Source organism: Lactuca serriola, chromosome 8, assembly GCF_051521515.1.
Source record: "Lactuca serriola cultivar US96UC23 chromosome 8, Lser_US96UC23_V15, whole genome shotgun sequence".
Taxonomy (NCBI): Eukaryota; Viridiplantae; Streptophyta; class Magnoliopsida; order Asterales; family Asteraceae; genus Lactuca; species Lactuca serriola.
Genome location: NC_136415.1, coordinates 188,811,734 through 188,828,034, shown reverse-complemented (window position 1 = coordinate 188,828,034; position 16,301 = coordinate 188,811,734). Strand labels below are relative to the sequence as shown.

At 34.4% G+C, this 16,301-nt stretch overlaps 1 protein-coding gene across 2 annotated transcripts; it reads left to right on the top strand.

Annotated features, from left to right (window-relative positions):
• The first annotated feature begins 8,220 nt into the window (after window positions 1-8,220).
• Window positions 8,221-14,160, top strand: LOC145065481 (phosphatidylinositol 4-kinase beta 1-like). Of its 2 annotated transcripts, none has more exons than XM_079012470.1 (15): window positions 8,221-10,113; window positions 10,192-10,374; window positions 10,550-10,598; window positions 10,692-11,281; window positions 11,362-11,442; window positions 11,532-11,654; window positions 11,745-11,814; window positions 12,201-12,298; window positions 12,388-12,492; window positions 12,595-12,648; window positions 12,731-12,874; window positions 12,956-13,009; window positions 13,137-13,211; window positions 13,359-13,442; window positions 13,553-14,160. In XM_079012470.1, the coding sequence occupies exons 1-15, from the start codon at window positions 8,662-8,664 to the stop codon at window positions 13,652-13,654; spliced, it is 3,264 nt and encodes a 1,087-aa protein (XP_078868596.1). In that variant the 5' UTR covers window positions 8,221-8,661; the 3' UTR covers window positions 13,655-14,160. The 2 variants fall into 2 exon arrangements, with proteins under 2 accessions (XP_078868596.1, XP_078868595.1); XM_079012469.1 differs by having other exon boundaries at window positions 10,189-10,374.
• Window positions 14,161-16,301: the final 2,141 nt, after the last annotated feature.

Below are 16,301 nucleotides of genomic sequence, written 5' to 3'. Positions count from 1 at the left end.
TTGAGAGTTTACGGCCGTAAACTCCCTTGGGAGAGTTCTTAGGCCGTAAACTCCTATAAAATACCTTTAGAAGCCTCAAATCCAATCATGCCTTTGATGAGAAGTGCTTAGAATAAATCAAGGAACAAGCTAGAAGCATCAAAACCCCAAGGAATTGACCTTGGGAGTTTACGGCCGTAAACTCCCTTAGGTTGGGCCGTAAACTCCTTGTTTGGTCCATATTGATGCTTTAAACCCCTTTACACCCTTGGTACGTGAGCATAGCAAAGTCCCACAGCTGATAGGAGACCCTTAGCACCCTTAAACGCTACCCGGGACCCCAAACACTCAACCAAACGTGTTATCCACTCCTTTGAGTGTGTGTAATTGTTTTATTAGTATATTATATGCTAATTGTATGTGAACATATGTTATCATATGTTAAAATAGGTCCTTGTGTGTGTTCAAGTCCTTGCGTGACCCCGAACGCCTAAACGGCACTACCGTCGGACCTACTTATACCAGGTGAGTTCATACCCCTGAATGAACCTTTTTAATGCTTTCAAATGTTTTCATAGGGGGGGGATTACAAGTTAAACATGCCAGTTATCATATCAATCACATGTGATTGATAACCCGCATGCACAAGGTTTTACCACTGTACACTGTTTTACCGAGTAGGACACTATAAATGGCCTTCAAAAAAAAGTTTTTTTTTAAATTGTTCAAGTTCTTACTTTCATAGCTTATCAAAGACTCATTTCAACTGATTTATAAAAGATTCTCAAAGATTTCTAAAGATTTTCACACCTATTTTATCAAAGAATACAAATGCGATTTTCCTGAGTAACAAAGTCTTCAAGGGTTTTTCATGAATACTTTTAATTGTTAGATACCACTGCTTCGCTTATACTTATTCTATGCTCCTACTCTGTAATGTTTTTGCTTATACCTGAAGTCACTTGTACCTGATAACCCTTATACTTAATTACCCTCTTACTTAGTGATACGATTCTACTTCGCTTGTATTTGAGATCGACTTTACTTCACTTATACTTGATACGCTCTTACTTCACTTGTGGTCATATCTACTTCGCGATGCGCTTATACTTATTCGACACTTATACTTCACTTACGACCGCTCTTACTTCACTTATTAGACACTCCTACTTCACGAGAATCACTTTCACTTGATACCCACTTAGTCATAGTTAGATGTATGTCCGTACTTATATAGGTATATATAAGTAATGACTGAAAGACTTAGGAAGGCTCATCGGCCCTATTTCCTTTTCTTCGTTGAGATGTGGTCTGGTGGGATCGGGTAGCCGTCCGAAGGTCGTTTGGTCCATTAGTTAAATACTATGTATATGAGTATGGACATATAGGGAATTCTCTAGTCAAGTCAATTAAGAGTCTCTTCATCTATTCTACACTTACTTTAGAAACACACTACCCACTGTTTGGAAGTCTCTACCTCTAGTATATCACTTGTATTAGAAACCCACTCCCCTCAAGAAACACACTATTCTCTATTTGGGATGCATCTTCGGGACACGGCCTTCTCCGTCGTCTAGTTGGTAACCAGAGTCTCCTGTAGGGAGAGCGGACATTGTGTGTATAGGCCTATACGGGATTGACAACCCCGCACCCTGACTGCTAGCTACAGTCCACGGCCCACCAAGCCAAGGGGTGACAAATGTCACATTAAATAGATGCTTGTAGGGCGTTTGGAACTCTAGTCAGTATGGTTACGAGTATCCTGGGTTGCCTTATAATTCATGGCTTTAAGGTAACGGTATGTCGTCAGCAAATTACACTGTATGCTGATGTCACTTTTCAGATTTTCACAGTTTTGACCTTGCTAGCTGTATCTTTCATTTGATACTGTCTGGGGTCTACATTCTCAGTTTTGACCTTGCTAGCTGTATCTTTCATTTGATACTGTCTGGGGTCTACATTCTCTGTTTTGACCTTACTAGCTGTATCTTTCATTTGATACTGTCTGGGGTCAATAGTCTCCGTCTTGACCTTACTAGCTGTATCTTTCATTTGATACTGTCTGGGGTCAATAGTCTTCGTCTTGACCTTATTAGCTGTATCTTTCATTTGATACTGTCTGAGGTCTACATTCTCCGTTTCGACCTTGCTAGTTGTATCCTTCACTTGATACTGTCTGAGGTCTATATTCTCTGTTTTGACCTTGCTAGCTGTATCCTTCATTTGATACTGTCTGGGGTCTGTAGTCTTGGTTCTGACTCTGTGAGATGTACTTTTCATTCGGTACCGTCTTCGGTCTATATTCACTGTTTTGGGCCTTACCGGTTGTACCTTTCATATGGTACCTTCTGGGGTCTGTGTCTCCACTTTGTTTGACCGAACCAGGCGTGTCGTTAATTCTCCTGGAGCCTATGACTCCTTGCCTTAGTCAGTAGTCCTCACTGCTGAGGCCTATGTTATTCCCTGATGTCACTTGCTTCCTTTAATAATCAAATTCAGCATCTTGATAATAATAGCAAATAAGGGAAAACTACCTCTTACCTCAACACACTGACCAGTCTCGGTAGAAGGCTGCTTTATTTAAAGAAAATATAGGATTTTCTGGGAAAAGACTCTAATACACTGAAGCCTCTTAAACTATTTCTTTATTAAGTTATTTGAATGAAATGTCACTAAATGCTTATGAACTCACCAGCATTTGTAAAAATGCTGATACTCGCTTTTCAAATAACTTGTAATCTCAGGTCAGCAATTAGACAGGTACAACCCCTGGAGCTGCTGAAGAAGATAGCTTAAGTACTTTGCAACACTTTATCTATTATGTTTGTATTACTTTGATACTATGTAATATAACCATGTAAAAATTATTCTATTAATGCAATGTTTTGTTGTACTTTGATTACTATATGCATGTGTTGTGATACTTGACATGACGTCATCCAACCCAGAACGTTTCCGCCGTTCCGGTTTTGGGGTGTGACATATACTATTATGAGAAACAGAACGAATATACTATAATGAGAAACAGAGAGAACATACTACATACTAGACAGAGGGAACATACTACATACTAGACAGAGAGAACATACAATACACTAGTACATACAATACATATACAAGAATACAATAACATAAATGTGAGCCACTGTTTCGGGGCATGGCATCACTTCCATGGCTCTTTTTGTATCCAGAGTCTCCTGGAGGGAGAGCGTGAATTTATGTATAGATCTATACTGGATTGACCATCTTACACTTTGTTGTTCGCTACAGTGGGACTTGCAAGTCTACGGGTGCCAAATGTCATTTCTTCCGACGTATTTCATCGTCGTGTTTTAGTCGGTAGTATGGTACAATCATATCACATTATACCTTAATTAATAACCGATTTAAGGTAGTTAATACAACAGTAGTTACTATTATACAACACTACAGTACTTTATAATTTTCCCATTGCATTCACATTGTGATCTTCTCACATAAATGGTAATGTAAAAACTATATTTTGTTAATGATAGTCACACTTGGGAAAAATACACACTTTTACAAGAAACAAACATACAGAACATTTGATGCCTTGGTAGAAGGCTACTTTTAGTAGAAAATATAGGATTTTCTAGGAGATACAAACATTTACTACAAACATTTACAAACTTATACATCAAACACTTGCAAACATTTTCATACAAACAATGACACTAAAATGCTTATGAACTCACCAACTTTAATGCTGATAAACTCTTTCAAAATAACTTGTATTCTCAGGTCATCAGTAGACAGGTACCGATGCCAGGTTTTGGGAAGACGGAGCCTTTAAGACTCTTCTCTTGTTTTGATTCATATTTTGGTGTCTTATAAACTATACAGAACACACTTGTATTAAATTATATTATTAATGAAATGGATGATGTTGTTACTTGTTTATTATTATGCTTTGTTGTGATACTGTACATGACGTCCTCCACCCCAGAATGTTTCCACCGTTCTGGTTTTGGGGTGTGACAGTCCTCCACGTCGTGGTGAGGGTTGACCATTGACTTTTGTTGAGCATTGACAGTTAACTTTTTGACCAATTTAACCTTGAATCAAACTTGAAGGAATTGGGTTATTGATTAAGGTTCTACCTTGGTTTGGTGCTAGTCGGTTCACGGGAGGGATCAGTGCAGGGAGTAAGTGTGTTGTTGTGTTTCTGTGGATCTTCGATTCAAGTGAGTTTCCTCACCATGCTATGTATTGTAGCGTATATCCTTGTATGTTGGGAGGTATACTTGTTAGAGTACTAGTAGGTTCGTGATCATCTAGTGGAGTGCTCTAAAGGCTATATGTAGTCACGTAGGATAGCCTGAGAACTCTTGATCTAGGCTTTTTTGCATGTTCCTTGTTTAATTGTGGCTCTAGAGTAGAATCACCTATTTAAATGGCTATCTCACCTCTAGTTACATATAACTATGCATTCCTTGGAAATCTGTCAATAATGGCGTAATGTACTGTATGAGGCCTGATATGCGATAGTGAGTTGTTAAACAGGTAGACTACGGTAGATAGTTGTCTATGATTACGTGTTTACTTGATTGCTTGTTTGCTACATATGTCGACATATTGTGGTGGGTTGGGTTGATGCGGTACTGCTTTGTGCTATAAACCAAGATATATGGATGGGCCAACGGTATGTTGTAGGCCAGTGGTGGGTCAGTTGTATGCTGAGAGAGAGAGAGAGTTGTCTATGCTTATGTGTTTACTTGATTGCTTGTTTGCTACATATATCGACATATTGTGGTGGGTTGGGTTGATGCGGTACTGATTTATGCTGTAGACCAAGATATATGGGTGGGCCAACGGCATGTTGTAGGCCAGTGGTGGGTCAGTTGTATGCTGAGAGAGAGAGAGAGAGAGGTCCAAACATGTTGTAGGCCTTGCATGGCAAGCCAGACAGACTAAAGACTCATGTGTTTGCATGCATTGTATTTATATTACGATGTGTGGTATTTTGGGGGAACTCACTAAGCTTTTGCTTACAGTTGTGGATTAAATGTTTTTCAGGTACAATTGGTAATTGTAGGAAGACGAAGGCGTGATTGTATGCATACAACATCAACAATGGAGATTCAATATTATCTATAGTACTATGATTTTCAAACAACTGTATTTTGGAACAAATGGGTTTCTTAACTTGGATTTTATGTAAAGGATGATTTTACCTTATTTAAAAAATGAAATTTTTGCTTGTAAAAGTGGGACGTTAAAGGATTTATTAGATGATTTGAAGATTTCACATATAACATTTGCAAAACCCATCAAATTCATATGAGAAATCGTCTGAAAAATAGTATTTTTTTTTGTCATTTGCACAAGTCAACCATATTTATCAAGTTTTCTTTTGTTGTGGAAATGGTTTTTAAAGATTTCTAACACAAAAAACTTAAAAAAATTGTGTTTTTTTTTTCATAGATAAGATATGCAATTTTTTCCCCCAAAACGACATCGTTTTGGTTGTTACATCATCATTTATCATATGATATCATCAATTGGTAGATAGATTGCCAATTTCACAGATGTCCTCTATGAAATTGATGACTATTTTGGTGATTAAATTTTCCAATACTTCTTAGAAAATGGTTAATATGATTAACCTGATTTGTTGATTAACTTGACAACATACTCACGAAGTTTAAACATTTTTAAGCTCTTAAAATTTGTCCAAACTAAACCTAACTTCCTTCCAATTACTTTTAATGATCCACTATGATCGATTAACATCCAAACACATGTTTTAAACTTTAACTATCATCCTAATACATCATTAATTCACTAATTTACAAGCTAATATTGGATATTTAATGATTTGTATTCAATGTTCATATGAATTCGTAAGTTTCTTTCCAAATGTATGTTCATCCATATATGCAATTAGATTTCAATATAATGATTCCAATTAATGATTTATAACTATATTATTGATTATGTTGATAATCAAACTAATCAAACATAATCAAACATATTCGAAATCAAATATATATTGAAAGCTATCTAATCAAACTAATCAAACATATTCGAAATCAAATATATATTGAAAGCTATCTAATACATTCACGAATCTTGAAACATTCACATGACAAATTAGAAGTTACTAGCATAATATTTTGGAATCGTCAACTAGATTTCAAACTCCAATACAATTCTAAGCTAGCTATTTCATCAAAATCGTTACTTGAAATTATTAATCAACATGTCTCTAACCTAAGGTTCATGAGCTTCAAAACCACTCTTGAAGATGAAATCAAACAACAATAAATGTTGTTAGACAAATCAGAGAATAAATGTTGATTCACATATCTTCAAAATTGCAACTCCAAGCTTAATCTCCATTCCCTAAATATTATTATGAGGAAAAAAGAGCTAGTCTAAGGGTTATGATCATATCTTTACCAACTTGATGTTTTTAGTCCCTCAATTCCTTATTTTTATCATTTGACCCTAACACAATTGTAACTGATGACTAGCTATTTATAGTTACAAGATATACCCTAGTCAACTTCCGAAGTAACATAATGAATCCAAAATGAAGTTAAGTGAGTAATAAGGGTTGTATCTGATTTTCCTTAATTTAACCGAGTCAACCCCCAATTTCATAAACTTGACCAATTTTATATATTTAACTTATTTATATTATTAAATTCATTACGTTTACTTCTATTATCATTATATTTATATAATTAATTTAATTTTATGAAAGTTAAAAGCTATTTAACCATAAAAGGGGGGTGTTACATAACAATACTGTTTGCATATGTAAACTATACTCAAGTTTAGATGTATTCACCTTAGGAAAGTGATACAATCATAACAAAATTTATTATTTCATTAACACACTTGTTTCCAATACCTACCATAGATTAAACTTAAGTATTCTTATCAATAAGATGATCATGAACACAACCCACCTTAAAATAACTAGTTTATCTATTATATGATATTTCTTTTTACCAAGCAAGTTCATCATGATATATTTACTTCAATAATAGGTTAATTGCAATACTTTTTATTACAATAACCGAATCCATATCTAATTGATATAATTTCATAATCAAACTCACATTTACCTACAATTAGGTTTTAAGTAAAATTGGGTCACCATGGTGTAATTTAATTCAATATATACAATTGTTCAAAATAGTGTTATTACACCACAATAATACATATCTATATTGTATATAAGTTTAACGAATCATTAAGTTGAACTTTCACCAAACATAACATGAAACATGAATTATCGCTACTTCATAGATTAAGAACACTTGAAGTCATACTATAGTAGCTCGGTCTGAGGCTTGGAATAAATTGGTTTGAGCTAGAAATTCTTAAAAAAAATCAACTATAATTACTATTAATTTGCCATTTTAAACGCAACTTTCTCATACGATGTCTGATTAGGTCAATTATTTTTTACATTGTCTTCCTTAGTTCCTTTTTAACTTAGGTACACATGACATGGAACATACAAATTACATACTATGAATATAATTGTGTGATTATACCCAAAATAATAAATTGTTTCACTCACATTTTGAATTCTATTTTGAGAAATTAGTTACTTGAGTCTTGACATATTAAAACATACATTTGCAAATCCAACCACATATTACCATCTATAATAAAATACAAAATGTCGGTATGTTATAATTATAAAACATTATGATAAGATACAAAATGTTGGTATGTTATAATTATAAAACATTATGATAAGATACAAAATGTCGGTGTGTTATAATTATAAACATTATGGTTACATGATATTTTATTGTTTTTTATTTTTATAAATAAAAAAAATATTTTTTTTTAGTTTTAGTTGTTTGTGACATTAGGAAAAACATATTCTCTTCGAATAAAAATATTTTTGAATGTGACATATTTATTTTTAAGAAAATATTAAATCACGTAAGGGCACTTTATAAAGCATTTAATATACATAAATAATAAATTAGTTAATATAAAAAAAAAACTTTTGAAAATATTAAAAATAGTTTAGCTAAAAGGTTTTATTAAACAAAAGTAAATAGTAAACTTTTAAGAAGTGAAAATGTTTTTAGATTTATATGTTATATTTAATAATTAAAAAAATTCGAATTAATACGATAAATGTTGATATATAGAAAAATATAAGTATCGACATAAATATTGATTAACGGGTTAATTTTATTTATTGGCATGATTTGCAACCTAATAGAAAGTTGAGAAAAATAGTTAATAGTAAAGAACAGGTGACACAATCAGGACGCAATCACATCGGGAGTTTTGTGCTTAATCATTCTTCAGTTCTCTGTGGCCGACGGAGACGACGGAAGCAACTTCAACGATTGCATTAACACAGCAGACCACGAGCTCATTTTCCTAATCTGCAGCATAAGCAACTCCTTTTGTAAGATTGTTCATCAGATCTCCTTGATTTCAGTTTTTGTGGTTTTTGTTTCAATATTCATCTCCAAATCTCTGATCTTGGAGTGTATGGAGCAAGATTCTGTAGCATAGGTTGATACATGGTCAGCAGTGATTGGAAAACAACTTCCATTCAAGGGTTTTAATCGGAATTTTGAGTGAGAGTGAAATTGATTGAAGTTGAAGTTTCTAGGGTTTAGAATCGGATGCTGTTTTCTCAACTAGGTTTAGTAGTATGGTATTAATTTGATAATGGTGGTGAGAATTCTAGGTTTGACTCGCGCAGAGGAGGAGTCGCCGAGGGAGATCACACGAAACAATCTGTTGAGTGAGAGCGGTGGAGAGAGTGGGTGGCTGATTAGATTCTTCGATTCTGCTTTCTTTTGTGAGTGGATTGCTGTTAGTTATCTCTACAAACATGATCACCCAGGGGTTAGGGATTACCTCTGTAACAGGATGTACACTCTCCCATTATCAGGCATTGAAAGCTACTTGTTTCAGATATGTTACATGCTTGTTCACAAGCCCAGTCCATCACTTGATAAGTTCGTTATTGATATATGCTCCAAATCACTTAAGATAGCTCTGAAAGTGCAATGGTTCCTAATGGCGGAGCTTGAGGATGCTGATGATAATGAAGGGATCAGTAGAATCCAAGAGAAGTGTCAGATTGCTGCTACCATAATGGGAGAGTGGACACCTTTGATTAAACCACATACTGAGCCCACCAACAACATTGGCAAAAACCAAGTTCTTACTAGGTTACTATCATCAAAACAACGATTACTATCATTAGCAACATCTCCTCCACCTCAAAAAACTTTCTCATTCTCTCCTGGAGCAAACCCTTTGCAGGATGAAGGTAGCAGCAAGGCCTCACCAGATGACAACACGATATTTAAGAAATTTATTCCCAGTCCAAAGGTGCGAAATGCTTTGCTTTTTAGGAAATCCGTTGATAAAGATGATGAGGAACCTGACAAGGATGGGTTCTTCAAGAGACTTTTAAGAGATGGCAAAGATGAAGATGAACCAGACAAAGATGGTTTCTTTAAAAGGCTTTTAAGAGAGAGTAAAGATGATGATGAACCAGACAAAGATGGTTTCTTCAAGAGGCTTTTAAGAGACTCTAAAGATGAAGAGAAAGATGATGAGGACAAGGAGAAGGATGGATTTTTCCGTAGGCTTCTGAAAGATAGTAAAGATGAAGATGAAGCGACATCAGGTTCGGATAAGTTTTTTAAACGGTTGTTTCGTGATAACAGTAAAGGTGATTTGGAGGAAAAGAATGTTTCAAAATCTGCTGAAGGAGATGATAAAGATGGGTTCTTCCGGAAGCTTTTCAGGGATAAAAGTGAAGAAGAAGAAAAAGTAACTAATTCCATTGAAGATGATGAGAAAGAAGGGTCGTTCTTTCGGAAAATATTTAAAGACAAATTTGAAGACAAGAAAGATGAATCTGGTAATGATGAAGGCAAAGGACATGCAAATGGTGTGGAAGAAGATTCTGCAGATGTTCCCTTGTTTCGCAGGCTATTTCGTATGCAATCTGATGATAACAAAATTGCAGTTCCAAATGAAAGTATTAATGGTGGTGGACTTGAAAGCAGTCCAGGAACCGAGATCTTTTTCAGAAAGTTGTTCAGAGATCGAGATCGTTCTGTTGAAGATTCAGAGCTTTATGGATCAAAGAAGAACAAAGAGGTTAATCCATAAATCTAAGAATACTATTTTTTTTTGTCTTGTTGGTGTTCTTTTTAATAATGTTTCTTTTGGCAGAAGAATGGTGGTCCATCAAAGCAAAAGACTGAGAATTCCAATCATAAGCCCCCTTTGCCTACTGCATCACAGTTTCGTAAAGGAACATATCATGAGTCCCTTGACTTTGTTCACTCCTTATGTGAAACTTCATATGGTCTAGTAGATGTTTTTCCAGTTGAAGATCGCAAAAGTGCACTTTGTGAGGTTGTTCTTTCTCTTACCTGTTTGCTTTTTTCCCCTTTTCTCTTTGAGCCTTATTTTTAGTTCCTGATTCATGCTCTATTGCCTATATAACCACCTTATGCTTTATTGTCTGTGTGAATGAACTTTATATTTTGTATTTACTGAGCCTCGGAATCTGTGATTCCTGTGTTTGTAGTCACTCACGGAGATCAATACGCATGTTTCTGCAGCTCAAACTAGTGGAGGTCTCTCTCTTTCTCTCTCTCTCACACACACACACTCTGAATATAATGTTGTACACATGTCTAATTTTTAGTTTACTTTTTGTTACATGGTAGGTGTGTGCTTTCCCATGGGGAAAGGAATGTATCGTGTGGTTCACATACCAGAAGATGAAGCTGTTCTTCTTAATTCAAGGGAAAAGGCACCTTACCTAATATGTGTTGAAGTATTGAAAAGTGAAACTGTGAGCATTGTGAAAGACAACTCCACTTCTCAAAAGCTCTCCAAGGGTGGAATTCCATTGGCTAATGGAGATGCATTTTTACCAAAACCTCCTCCATGGGCCTACCCTTTATCAAATGGACATGATCTATACCATTCTAGTTATGATAGAATGTCACAATCTGCTTCTGATGCAATTGACCAAGCAATGGGTCAACTGTGGGACTCAAAAGCAAAGTTTGTTAATGTGAGCCTTGTAGTGGAGAACCCATCGCCTCGATGTTCAAATTCAAACAGCTTTGAGATATCTGACATTCATCATTGTGAAGGTAAAGATTGTGCAAATGGAGGTGATTTAGAATGGGTGAGAGTGGTGTTGACTGCAGATTCTGGAGTCAAAATGGATGACATTGAGGTTCAAGAACCACCACGAAGGAGGGAACACCGCCGTGTTCCAAGTAATTTAGCTTTTGAGGAAGTCAAGGTGCATTATTTTCTTGTTGGAAATTTTATTAACTTTGAAGCCTGAGTTTGCTTCATGGTGTTTGTTTATACTTTATGCAGGCTGCTGCATTGAAAGGAGAAGCACCTGCTGGACTCCCTGTAAAAGGGTCTGGTCAAACTTCATCAAATGCACAACCGAAGGTGAGCATTAGCAGATGATGAACATATTTTAATGTGATTATGATTTTTCTGAAACATGTTTTTTTTTTATTTTTTTTTATTTGAAATAGGATGTAGATGGTGCAACTCCAAAGGCAGGTGATGCATTGTCTGGTGAACTTTGGGAAACAAAGAAAGATAGAATACGTGAGGCTTCAGTATATGGAAAACTTCCTGGTTGGGATCTGTGCTCAGTAAGTTTTACATCTGATTATGTAGCAATCTTTTATTGTTTATATTGTCTGGTGTTAATCTTTTATATGTTATTGTTTATTTACTTTTAGGTTATTGTGAAAAGTGGGGATGATTGTAGGCAGGAACATCTTGCAGTGCAGCTGATTTCTCACTTTTATGGTATGTTTGTTCTTTATGATTTATATATAATACAATAAAATTCATATGAAAATTTATGTCATTCCTAAAGCTGAACCAAACACAATCATGTAATATATTGCCTCAAACGAATTTCTTGCTAAGAAGATAAATATTAGAAGCTAAATACAAAGTTAAAGTTAACCTAACAACACAAAGCTAAATACAAATCAGAATGTTCTTTACGAATTACATTCTGATTTGGTTTCTCATATGAAGTATAAGGTAAAGATAACCTAACAACACAAAGCCAAGAAGATAAATATTAGAGGATTAGGAATAGGGAGTCATGCATTTACAAAGTACATTGCTGCTTGTTGCATTTTTTTTAATTGGAAATTTGATGGATTGTTTGTTATAATCTTTAGACATATTCCAAGAAGCTGGACTACCTCTGTGGCTACGTCCTTATGAAGTTCTTGTCACGTCATCATACACAGCTCTAATTGAAACAATTCCAGACACTGTACAATATTTCATCCATATTTTTCTTTTTCTTTTTTTGGTTTGAAATATAATGATCTCTAAAATTTACTCCACTTGGGTTTATTGTAGGCATCAATTCACTCTATCAAAAGTAGATTCCCCAATATCACGAGCTTGCGTGACTTTTTCGTAGCTAAATATCAAGAAAATTCATCAATTTATAAGCTTGCACAGGTATTTAAATGATCTTAAAACACAAACACAAACACCCCCTAAGATTAATGTAAATGGGGTCGGGGATTCTATTTCTAATGATGAATTTTTGTTGTAATGTAGAGGAACTTTGTGGAAAGTATGGCTGGATACTCCCTGGTTTGCTATCTGTTACAGGTATTGTATTCATTTCTCTACACTCAAACAATCAACATATGATATGATAAAATGTAGTTATTTTGTTATCCTTTTGGGGTAGGTGAAAGATAGGCACAATGGGAACCTGTTGCTAGATGAAGAAGGCCACATTATACACATTGACTTTGGGTTCATGCTCTCCAATTCACCTGGTGGTGTTAATTTTGAGAGTGCACCTTTCAAGTTAACCCGTGAACTTCTTGAGGCAAGTAATACATTACATTGAGATATGTTTTAGAAATGAACCCTTAACCCTAAACCCTTCCTATTTCTATTCCTGATTTAGGTTATGGATTCGGATGCTGAGGGAGTTCCAAGCGAGTTTTTTGACTACTTCAAGGTAGGTATAGATAATACCCATATAATAAATATACATTAAAATAGTGTATTTGACTATTTGTCTGTTTGTTGAGTTTTTTTTCAACAGATGAGATATGTTGACATTTGACACAATGTTATGAATTTAGGTTTTGTGCATTCAAGGCTTCCTAACATGTCGTAAGCATGCAGAGCGGATAATTCTACTCGTTGAGATGTTGCAGGTAATAAATAATCTCATCTCAATTGTATTAATCATTTATTGAGCAGATAATTGATTGAGTTGAACCTGCATATTATATTATATTATTTATTAAAAATTAAAATGTATAACTTCTAAGCTTTGAAAATTTTGTATCTTTTTGCATCAGGACTCCGGTTTCCCTTGTTTCAAAGGTGGTCCAAGGACAATACAGAACTTAAGAAAACGATTCCACTTAAGTTTGCCAGAAGAGGTTTTTTTTCTACTTTTTATTTTTTTTCAACTTTCATTTCTTCTTTTATTTCTATTTGCAAATTTCCCAACTTGATTGCCAAAATATATGTATGTATATTTTTTTTGCAGCAATGTGTATCCTTGGTGCTTTCCCTGATTAGCAGCAGCTTAGATGCATGGAGAACACGTCAATATGATTACTATCAGAAAGTTTTGAATGGAATTTTATAAGAAAATATAAAATATCCATGATTCTCCTTTTCATTTAGGCCATGTGAATGATATATAAATCAACTAATTGGCCTAAAAAGACGGATATAATTCTTCCAACAACATACGGTAGTGTACAGGAGGTTCGTGGTGGTTCATTGTTTTCCGGCCCCACCATATTTCAAACTTTGCCGCCGGACTGCCGCCATCGGTACTTGTAAATTTGGCGGCAGAGGAGGAATGGCAATGGCGGTTGGTGGTGTTGATAGGTTGCTTGCTTATATGCATTGCATATCATAAACCCCATGTTTTTTTTTTCGTTTTTTTTTTTCTACTTTGTTCACGGGAAGAACAACGGTTATGGTGATGGTGGTGTTGTGTATAATTCTTGTTTTTGTTTGGTCGATGATAATAGAGGAGAGAGAGAGAGTTACATGTGTTTTATTGTGAAATATTGTGTATTTGTAATCAACAAACACTCGGATTTTGTTTCATTTTTAAGTAAATCCTTCGATTTCCTCACTTCACTATGCTCTCATTTATTTTGTTTGCAATTTATTGTTGAATTTTCTGAAATGTCTGTTTCTTTTAATTGTTGTCTTTTTTGAATTTTTATCATAATGGAAATATTTTTTTTTCTTAAAATAAAAATATCAAGATACAAAATTATTCATTAAACGTTGCTACGATTTTAGAAATTTTCTTTTTTACAAAATGTATAGTTAAATAGTCACTTTCTTAGTTTGGTGTGACATCATTCAAGATTATCATGTTGTATAGAGTTTGAGAAACCAAGGTAGCAATTATCATGCACGCAGTTTTGAGTCTGGCTTTAAAGACTCAAGTTTTTTTAATGGATCAACCATCAATGTCTACGGGTTGTGGACAGCCGAGAACCTTTTTTAACCATCGCCGAGTGAGGTGAAGACGGTAATGTGGAGTGTAAAGCCCAACAAAAATAAAGTTACATGAATACTAATCGTATTTTACAAAAATAAAGTTACATTAATACTAATCGTAAAAAGGTAAAGTTGCATAAATGTATAATATGTCATTTGCTTCATCATAAATGTGCACTTACAAAAATATAGTTACATAAATGTGTAATATGACATTTGCTTCATCAACCCTCATCATTAGAGCATCCACACATGTGGTATTGTCAAACTTGACACATAACCTGATGATAATCAGTATAATATTAATATATTTTTTAAAATGGTCCCCACTAAAAATTAAAAACTATTTTATATATATTAAAATATTAAATATATGTTTATCTCTATACATATATTATAAATGATGATCATATATAATAAAATGGAGTGGGTCCTACATTACAAATCGTAACATGCAAGACTAAAGCCTACATGACAACATATAACCCATTTGAAAGACCAATATGAATGGTTTTATAATTAATAATGGTACCTGACCATATTCTTACTTAACTTCGCCATTTTTTTCCTTTGCCAGTAAGTTTACTAACATTATTAGGATCCTTTAGTGTATCTTCGTTGATTTTGTGTTTACCTTCATTCTCAATGACATCTTTTTCTTTTCAGGGCATGTTCGGCAAAACTAGCTGATAGTGGGTAGCGTGTACCTGGTAAAGTTTTGTTAAACGCTACGTGAGATAGCTTTTAGATTTGAAGCGTTTTTTTTAAACTAAACGTTAAAAGTTTGTAGTGCCAAATGAGGGTTTTTATTCAAAATGGAGTGTTTTGTCAAACGCTATAAACTCCCAAACACTCATAAACGTTCCATGACAAACAAAGCCTTAGTGTTTAGCTGCCATGAAATGGGATGAGACAAGTCGTGCCCTCAAAACCCAAATTGAGTAGAATAAATAAAGGAGAAATTGGTTTATTAATTATTATGGTTAATAATTAATTATAAACTAATTGGAAATATATTTTGGGAATTAGTTAACAATTTAATTAATTAAAGAGTTGAATATTCATTAATCGATAGTTGGTTAATCAGGAATGTTCCAGAACCCTTATGGAATTAGGGTTGGACGAAAATCACTCCATCCCACATGGGAAAAAGAGTGAATTTCATGGTTAGGCTCCCATCCGACATGGGAAGGAGTACAAAACCTAGGAAGGGATCCAAGACTATAAATAGGGCCTTAGGGATTTCATTCTTCCTTGCACCTTGGCTTCAAGTTTCGCCAGGGACGATTTTTAACCCTTTTTGGGTTTGTGAAATTGACCATTCTCCTAGTTATTTTTATTCCACTCTTTGGCGTAATTGGGTGTGATACCATTAGAGGGATTTTGGTTTGGGTTCTCTCATCTAATCAACTTCATGGGGGATCAAGCATGGAGATCAATGGCTACATAAGATGTATGTTTTTCTTCTTTGTTTTTATGTTTTCTAGAGTAGATGTAATTAGCATGAAACTATAGATCCATAGGTTGCATATACACTTAGGTATATTGTAGTTTCGATTTTTCCGCTACCTAGTTTAATGAATAACTTTGTATCTTGATATTTTCATTTTAAGAATTTTTTTTTTCTAAAATGTGTATTTGATGCAAAGAAAACCCAACAGAAATGGGATGAGACAAGTCGCACATGGCCACAATTCACTACTATTCATTGGTTTAAGGCTAAATTGTATTCATCATCTATAAGTTATGTCAAACGTTATGGATATTAT

Coding starts and splice junctions, on each gene's coding strand:
- LOC145065481 (XM_079012469.1), top strand. CDS start 8,662: ATGGTGGTGAGAATTCTAGGTTTGACTCGCGCAGAGGAGGAGTCGCCG. Junction 10,599..10,691: donor TGCAGCTCAAACTAGTGGAG/GTCTCTCTCTTT, acceptor GTTACATGGTAG/GTGTGTGCTTTCCCATGGGG. Junction 11,443..11,531: donor CATCAAATGCACAACCGAAG/GTGAGCATTAGC, acceptor TATTTGAAATAG/GATGTAGATGGTGCAACTCC.